Genomic DNA, 8,254 nt, shown 5'->3' on the forward strand with positions numbered 1-8,254 from the left:
TTTTAACGTGCCTTACAACTAAGTGTATATATGTATGTTTGTATGCAGAATATTTTGTGTGCATTGGTTTTGTACAACTTCTTACATTCCGATTTCTTGCAACTTAGAATCTAAATGTTTTTGTTTAGAGTTTATTTAACATATGTTCTGGTCTGTATGGTTCAAGATCCTAATGTAATTGTTTGATTTTGTAAGTCCATGGAGGCGTGGTGACCAGTCAACTAATGTATTTGTGTTGCAATTCATNTGTCTGTATGGTTCAAGATCCTAATGTAATTGTTTGATTTTGTAATAGTGTTTTAATAGGTTGGCCATGGAGGCGTGGTGACCAGTCAACTAATGTATTTGTGTTGCAATTCATTTAATTAATAATCTTTTTTTCGGAAAAAACGAGTAGCTGGAATGACTTACAATAATGTTCACTTCCCGTGAAAGATGTTGCTCAGAGAAAGCTTAGCAAAACATAGCCATAATCACTTAAAAATAACTATTTTAATTCTAACAGTGCATAAAACCCAATCTGACAGGTATTAACTTAGTTGCCCTAAATAGATTATTAGATGCAAGACCCTACACCATAGATATTAAGCAAAATGTATAGTCCCAATTCGCTTAAAATAATAACCAACGTATAGCCGTCGCAATTGTTTACACTTGATGAACATACGTAGTGTAGAAGCATTTGTATTTAGTTTTTATTCAGTATTACGCTCGCATCTATAATTAACGACAAATAAACTTAAGAATTAGAGTATATATTTTTTTTTTAATTCCTTGCCAACACGCTTGCTCATACCCGTACACCGCACATGAGCTCGAGGCATACAAAATTTCTGCATTTTGAGATTCTGCTCTTTGTATAACATTCGCATGATCTCTGCTCTAGTTGCGCTCGACGCTGGCGACACTCTGTTGGTTTGCGTTTAGTGTCTTAATAACGCATGGATTTTCGTTAAAAAAACCAACTTTTTGGCATCTTCCTATGTTATATTATGCTCATTTTAGCAACGTAAGTTAAAAATTAATTATACAGCACTGGTAAGTAATAAATTTTTACAGATCGAGCTGATTTTCCCCCCACTACAACTATTTTAGATCATGTTAGTCCAACAGTTTTAGTGGAGAAAAATACCGTAACAAAAAACTATTTATGTAAAATATGCTTCCTTAAGTGTAAAACATTAAAACTATAATTTATGATCTACAGTCGCATTGTGTGTGTTACAAGGGAGTTATTTTGTCTCAAATATCGTACATACAATCTACTCAGTAATTTTGGAATTTCTTGCGACCGTTATGTGGGTAGTACTTGTAGAAAAATACCAAATCGAATTCCTGCGATTAGACCGAATCATTTAACAAAGGATTTTAATTATTCCTCTTGACCTTGGAAAGATTCAAAGTCTAGTAAACATTACAATTCATCTATTTGTCACTCATTATCGCTTTGACTCCCTTCGGCATCATAGTTGAATGGCAAAACGAGGCTCGAATCGTGCTGGTTCAAAAAAATGCCACCAACATCATTTTCAATATCTGGCAATGAAAGTGCTTCTTCTTCCACGTGTTGCGGTGATAAGTCTGATCTATCATTACTCCCGTTTTCATCGTCATTTGCATGCTGTGCCGTGGATACCTCCATCTCGTTGTCCGCCCCTGAATTACCAAGCTGGTGCACAAGCCAAGCATCACCCAGCGATGCGGAGTCCAACAACTGCTGTAGTCCCAAGGAGTTGCCATCCTCGTCATTATCATCATTATTTCTATCATTATCGTCGCCGTCTTCCTCTTCGCCGCCACTAGAGGCTGAAAATAATGAAGGCGACGATACCGAAGTGTCTGTAGAAGATGAGGACGTTGATGAAGTTTCAGAGGTGTTGTAATTATCGTTATCATTACAATTTTCATTTCCATTGTCGTTGTCATTGTCATTAGTATTGTTGGTTGTGGCCGAAGCACGCGAAATCGAGCGATTATTTGCCGGTGTTGTGGTAACTGTGGTGGCAGTCGTTGTTTGCGTTACCGTAGAAGAAAATGTGTTTTCTTCTTCTATTGCAATATTAGCAGCCGCTACTTCGCATTCGTTTGTGGATGTGGGACATACATTCTGTGCAACATCTAAACTTTCCTCCGCTGCCTCGAACAATCGTTGCCGTCCACAATCCGATGGTACACTATTCTCATTTTGGGATTCACTATCGAAATTTTCTTGTTTCGTCATCGGCTTCAAATCCTGAAATTCATCCGCCTGCATAACGTTCTCCAGCTGCTGTGAACCAGTTGGCATTTGATCGGTGCTGTTATTGGCATTTGCAGTGGAAATTGATGATTCATTGTCCCTGTCGCACTCGATTAAGTAGGAAAGGGTTTTATCAATATTTTCCAATGTAGCGCCTTGTTTTTCCCTATCTTTGAGCGCTTGCAAACGGCGCTGGAGTTGAATTAAACTTTGGCTATCGTCACTCGAATATTCAGAGTCTGAGCTCCTGGCCTCAACTTTAAAGCGTTTCGCATCTTCGCTTTGTTGTTTATTGGTGCTCGAGCTAACTTTTCGTTTACGACTACTTGTGCTGTTGCGGCCACGGCTATTTCCCCTGCGGTTGTTTTGTTGTGTTGCCACTTTCCTTCTAGATCTGGTGGGTTTCGCCCTTTTAGAGGTTCGCCGTGATTTCGACCGTTGCCTTTGAACGCTGAAATCCTCATCGTCACTGTCACTAGTACATGACGATGAATAAGACGACGTACAGCTACTTTCATATATTCTTTTGCCCCTATGGACAGTGGTCGATGTTTTCGCCTGCGCTTCATCGTTAGCCCTGTTGCTTCGCAAATTACGTTTGCGGCGAGTTGATACGCTGCGCCGTGAACGCTCATACATCTCTTTTATGCCTCGTCCGGCACCAGATGAACGGAGGCCTGTCGAGGTACTAGCACCAATATTATATAGTTCCTCGCGATCGGCAGAAGCTTGCGCAGATCCTTCTGCTACTGTAGGATTTTGATTTGTTGACTTTTTATTAGAGTTCTCACACTCTTCCTGATCTTCAGCAGCGCTACTCAGATAAGTTGATTTACGTCGAGGTTTTGACTCCTCAACGAATACCACATCAGAATCGCTTTCCGAATTCAGACTCACAAGTTCGGGAGTTCGGAGATGTGGTGGTTTGCGCTCCAATACAAACTCACATTCATCACTGCTACTCGAAGTGAGTTCAATATTTTCTGTAACGGTGGGTAAAGGTCTGTTAGCAGCTGCACTCGTAGATGCCATTTCTTCGTTTGCAGATGTTGGTGCTGCTGCCGATGTTGAGGAGCCAGGGTCGTTTGTTGCACGCGAAGTTGCCCCCTCATATGGTACCTCAGAATCATCTAGATCTATGATATCGCTACTTACGCGATTATGTGTACTTAAATTAATTGCAGCTGATTGTCCACTGCGGCCATTGATGGACACTGTAACGCCAGGTGCTTCTGTACCTTCTGAGGTAGTGCTAACCGTAAAGGAAAGCAACGCTCCAACTGAACCAGATACGGAAGAGTTGCCCGACCGCGATAGCACGCGAAATTCACCATCATTTCGAACTCGAGAATTGCGGCTACGTGTACTACGTTCATTATCATTCGATGCATTTTCGTCATCAGACGATGCGGATGACGAGAATTCTATGACGATCTCTTCGGGAGCTTGTGGCAAATAGTGAACTGCTCTGTCATAACCAATCATATCATACGGAGAACGTGCAAAATTGTTAAGCTCATGAATGAAGTGTGAAGTTTTTGTACCAAGATAAGGTTGTAGACGTCGACGGAATGCAGGCGATAGAATGTTGGTCTGCAGAAGGCTTTCATTGATGCGTTCTAGTAACGATGAAACATCATGCTCAGTATTGCGCAGCAAACACACAATGTCACGATTAATCCATGGCATTAGCCGATGTACTTGTGCAGGATTATCCCTAACGTTAAATAAAAATACATTAATAATGCTATGAAGACAAAACTTATAATGTTGTACACACCTGTAGAACCTGGCTGTACTTTCACGGAATCGTCCGGTTATATCACAAACTGGTAATGCAAAGAGACGTCTATCGTATATAAAACGGCGCCATAGTTGACTCAATGTGCCACTGGTTGCTATGGCATCTGGTGCTTCCTGGCGATACATATCCAGAAGTTCATTACGGTAAACAAGGTGATTATACATGCTGGCTCCATTCGAACTGCTACCATGCTCTCCATTGGCTGAGGCTTCAGAGGGATAAAATATGCCACTGCTAGCCGGACGGATGCGATGAGCAGAATTTCTACGACGAGGTAACTCCCAGTCATGCCTGTTTTCCGTTGGAACATGTTTAATTATGAAATTTCTAGGATTCTCAAGTGTTTGCCAATATACATCATATTTTGAATACAAACAAAAATTCTAACAGAAAGACTGCCGTAAACAGGGATCATATTTATATGGGATATAATATATTCCTATACCATTTTTAAATTATTAATGAACACATTTTTATCAAAGTATAGATTGTAATAGTCGTATCATAATACAATTTTTTTTTTGTATCATGGTCGTAATCAAAAAGTCTGTAGAGAAATTTTTCTACAATCAAAGTCATATCTTTAAAAGATCCCATATTGGTTCTTATCTTATGGTTTGGCTGAAAGTATTTCTAGCATAATTTATAAAAGCTTTTTGACTTATTTAGTATGTTTTCAATTTGCTAATGCATATTTGAAACATCCACGATTGACTTTTTGCCGTTAAATTTACGCCAAATAGATTGCCAAAAGAACAAGAATCTTATATTTTAATAGCTTTATGAATACTGAAATATTTTTAACTTTTACTATAAGGTGATTCCACCGTCACTCGCGATACTTTCGAAATAAAACTTTAATATTAAGAGCCGTTAACTTATCGATTTTGAAGTATAGTTAAATCATGATTTAACTAATGATTTAACTTATCACACGCATTACAATTTCGGCACAAGGAATATTGAGCAATGCTGCTTTATCAAAATTTATGCGAAAGTTCTCAAAATAATTAGTTTTTGGATTTTAGGATATTATTAGAAATTAAGTTTGTAATTTGCAAAAAGATGTATACTACTTTTCTTCTTCTAGTCTAGCTATGTTAAGGGTAATGAGTAATGTTTTCACATATTTTCAATATGGTTTGAAATATTAAAAAAAAAGTAACCTTATTAATACTGATCGTCGTCTAAAGTTCAAAACCGCGTATCGTCATACTGCAAAACCGCTTAACATTTGCTGTCAAAAATTTTATTTACTCACACAAGCTCTTGGCTCAATCCTTACACATTCGCCATGAAATATACTANACACATATTTTCAATATGGTTTGAAATATTAAAAAAAAAGTAACCTTATTAATACTAATCGTCGTCTAAAGTACAAAACCGCGTATCGTCATACTGCAAAACCGCTTAACATTTGCTGTCAAAAATTTTATTTACTCACACAAGCTCTTGGCTCAATCCTTACACATTCGCCATGAAATATACTAGACGGAAATGCGATTGCTTTATAAAAAAGAATCCCATTTGGAAATATTATAATTTTTACTCTCTAGAAAATAATTTATGCAACCTCATATACGCGGTTTTGCATTTTGTTGATACGGGCTTTTGTACTTTAAACGTCGATATATAACCTAAAAATAAGGTGTTGGTTTTTTTGCTTTCATGAATCAGTGCCATGGAAATGCCCATTTACATACATATGTATGTATTGCACGTATTTAGTAGCATAAGCTTAGTTTTATGAAAATGGTGAAAAAATAACAGCACATACCCTTCCACGACGACAGCATCAAAAATATATGGCAAACTTCGTATGGTGACCTCCATTGGACGATGTGGAATTTGTACGGTGGGCGGCTGCACATGATACTCCTCGAATTGGTCAATCGATTTAACATTGTGTATGATAGATTTGAAGGTTTGCTTGCAAAGGGGACACTCTGGTTTTACCTACAACCCAAAATTAGTTTTATAAATAGTCATACGCCAAANCTTTTGTACTTTAAACGTCAATATATAACCTAAAAATAAGGTGTTGGTTTTTTTGCTTTCATGAATCAGTNGGCTTTTGTACTTTAAACGTCGATATATAACCTAAAAATAAGGTGTTGGTTTTTTTGCTTTCATGAATCAGTGCCATGGAAATGCCCATTTACATACATATGTATGTATTGCACGTATTTAGTAGCATAAGCTTAGTTTTATGAAAATGGTGAAAAAATAACAGCACATACCCTTCCACGACGACAGCATCAAAAATATATGGCAAACTTCGTATGGTGACCTCCATTGGACGATGTGGAATTTGTACGGTGGGCGGCTGCACATGATACTCCTCGAATTGGTCAATCGATTTAACATTGTGTATGATAGATTTGAAGGTTTGCTTGCAAAGGGGACACTCTGGTTTTACCTACAACCCAAAATAAGTTTTATAAATAGTCATACGCCAAATTAAGATTATTAAGATTACCTTGCTCCATTCACAGAGGCACTTGAAACAAAACTGATGCATACAAGAATCTGTGAAGCATTTATTCTTACAACGACCCAAACAAATTGCACAATTAGGTGGGGGTGAGACTGCACGCCGGCTATCACCATTTCCAGCCGCCCCATCTTCGGCAGTACCCTGATGGACCTCCTCTCCTTCACTGTCGCTACTGCTTGTCGTAAGCTCAGACAATTTTATACGCATTAAAGGTGTCAATGTTCGATGTAAATTCATATCTTCAGCGGGCACCGGTACGCCATGCCCATTATCTGGTGTATTTTCGATAGCTCCTGATGTGGAGCTTACAGCATTTTGTGCGTCTCCTGCATCATTTTCAACACTTTGTTCAGTTACTTGGCTTACTCGGGCAACATTTGATCGCCCACGCCGGGAGCTACTAGTAGACATAGCCGATGTGCGTGCACTAGAATCACCAGCTGTCGCCGATCGCACGTTGCTGGACAAATTCATGTAATTATCACCAGCATCACCCCCAATCCTACCCTCAGCAACTGCTGGGGTAGACATCTTGATTTTTGGAGTTTTAGTCGTTTATTTGTAAAATACCTAAATGTCCCGAATTATTACCGGAAACTATAGAAAATTTGCTATTGGAATATTTGATGAAAGGGTTCTGCTTGTATGTGAACTTGAAAGACTCGCGCTAGACCATCGGCTACAATAACAATTATAATTGTGAGTGTATTGTTGGGGCTTGATATTTTCTCACAAAATGTCCGGGATAAAACTGTTCAGACTTGATCGATATATTTTTAACTTCAAATATGTATTTATTTCGGCTTTAATTACTTATCGGGATGTTTTAAACGCTTTAAATAATTTTTACCTCATACTCTTAATTTTTTTAAATTTGTTATTGGTGTAATTCGTATTTTCTTCGCGTTTCTCTCACTCTCCGACCATTTGCACCAAATGAATAATCTCGATATCCGCTGCAAATTTTCACGTTTTTCAAAGACCATATTCCAAACCTTCCGTGCCAAAATATGTGAATTTCTTTATGTATAAACTCCTTTAGACAACAAATATTACATTTCTGCTTTATAGTAAGGCGAAAATCAATACTCAATTGGATAATTGTAATGTTTTTCGCACTGTTCTCTAAAACTTTGTAACTTCAGTCGATCCGTTTCTGTGGAATAGGCGAATGGATGGTACAGCTTTGTTCGATTTGCAGAAAGAACCGATAATAGGGTGAATGATGTAAATTTAATCAACCCAGCTGATTTTGCTTGATGAATGCAAGCGTTATTAGGAGTGTGTCTTGGCTGAAAAAAAAAATTGGCGCAATATATTATGGGCGAAGAAAAGAAAGTCAATTTAAGTAGTCTTACGTTTTTTGCTACCTCTTGCGCCTAAAATTATGTTATTGGGAATGTTCATAAGTAACTGTTTGATCATTTCAACAGTTAAGTGTTAGATGATCGTAATATTTTTCTGATCTCGAGACAACATGTTTTGTACAGTTGAATTTAACAGTTAGGGCCAGTTTTTCATGCTAGTAGGAACCATGAACCAACTAACAAGATCACCCAGCACGGCAACCGTGTATTTGTAATTGCATTTAAGAAAAAAAATAATGGTTGATGACATCATTTTTTAATCGGTTCTTTCATTCACACACAGGTTTCATTCCGTTTTATTCACATGGCGGCGAAAAAATGGCGTCACTGCAAAAAAATAACAT

At 38.0% G+C, this 8,254-nt stretch overlaps 1 protein-coding gene across 1 annotated transcript; it reads right to left on the reverse strand.

Moving 5' to 3' along the window:
* Nucleotides 1-261: 261 nt before the first annotated feature.
* Nucleotides 262-7,737, reverse strand: Topors (Topoisomerase I-interacting protein). The gene is made up of 4 exons (XM_017617505.1): nt 6,526-7,737; nt 6,287-6,465; nt 4,020-4,334; nt 262-3,956 (listed from the first exon to the last, which is right to left on the reverse strand). Exons 1-4 carry the CDS (start codon nt 7,072-7,074, stop codon nt 1,433-1,435), a joined length of 3,567 nt encoding a protein of 1,188 aa, XP_017472994.1. The 5' UTR covers nt 7,075-7,737; the 3' UTR covers nt 262-1,432.
* Between the last annotated feature and the right edge of the window lie 517 nt (nt 7,738-8,254).

The sequence above is a fragment of the Rhagoletis zephyria genome, unplaced genomic scaffold (genome assembly GCF_001687245.7).
Source record: "Rhagoletis zephyria isolate East Lansing unplaced genomic scaffold, Rhagoletis_zephyria_1.1 Rzeph_scaffold_01420, whole genome shotgun sequence".
Classification (NCBI taxonomy): domain Eukaryota; kingdom Metazoa; phylum Arthropoda; class Insecta; order Diptera; family Tephritidae; genus Rhagoletis; species Rhagoletis zephyria.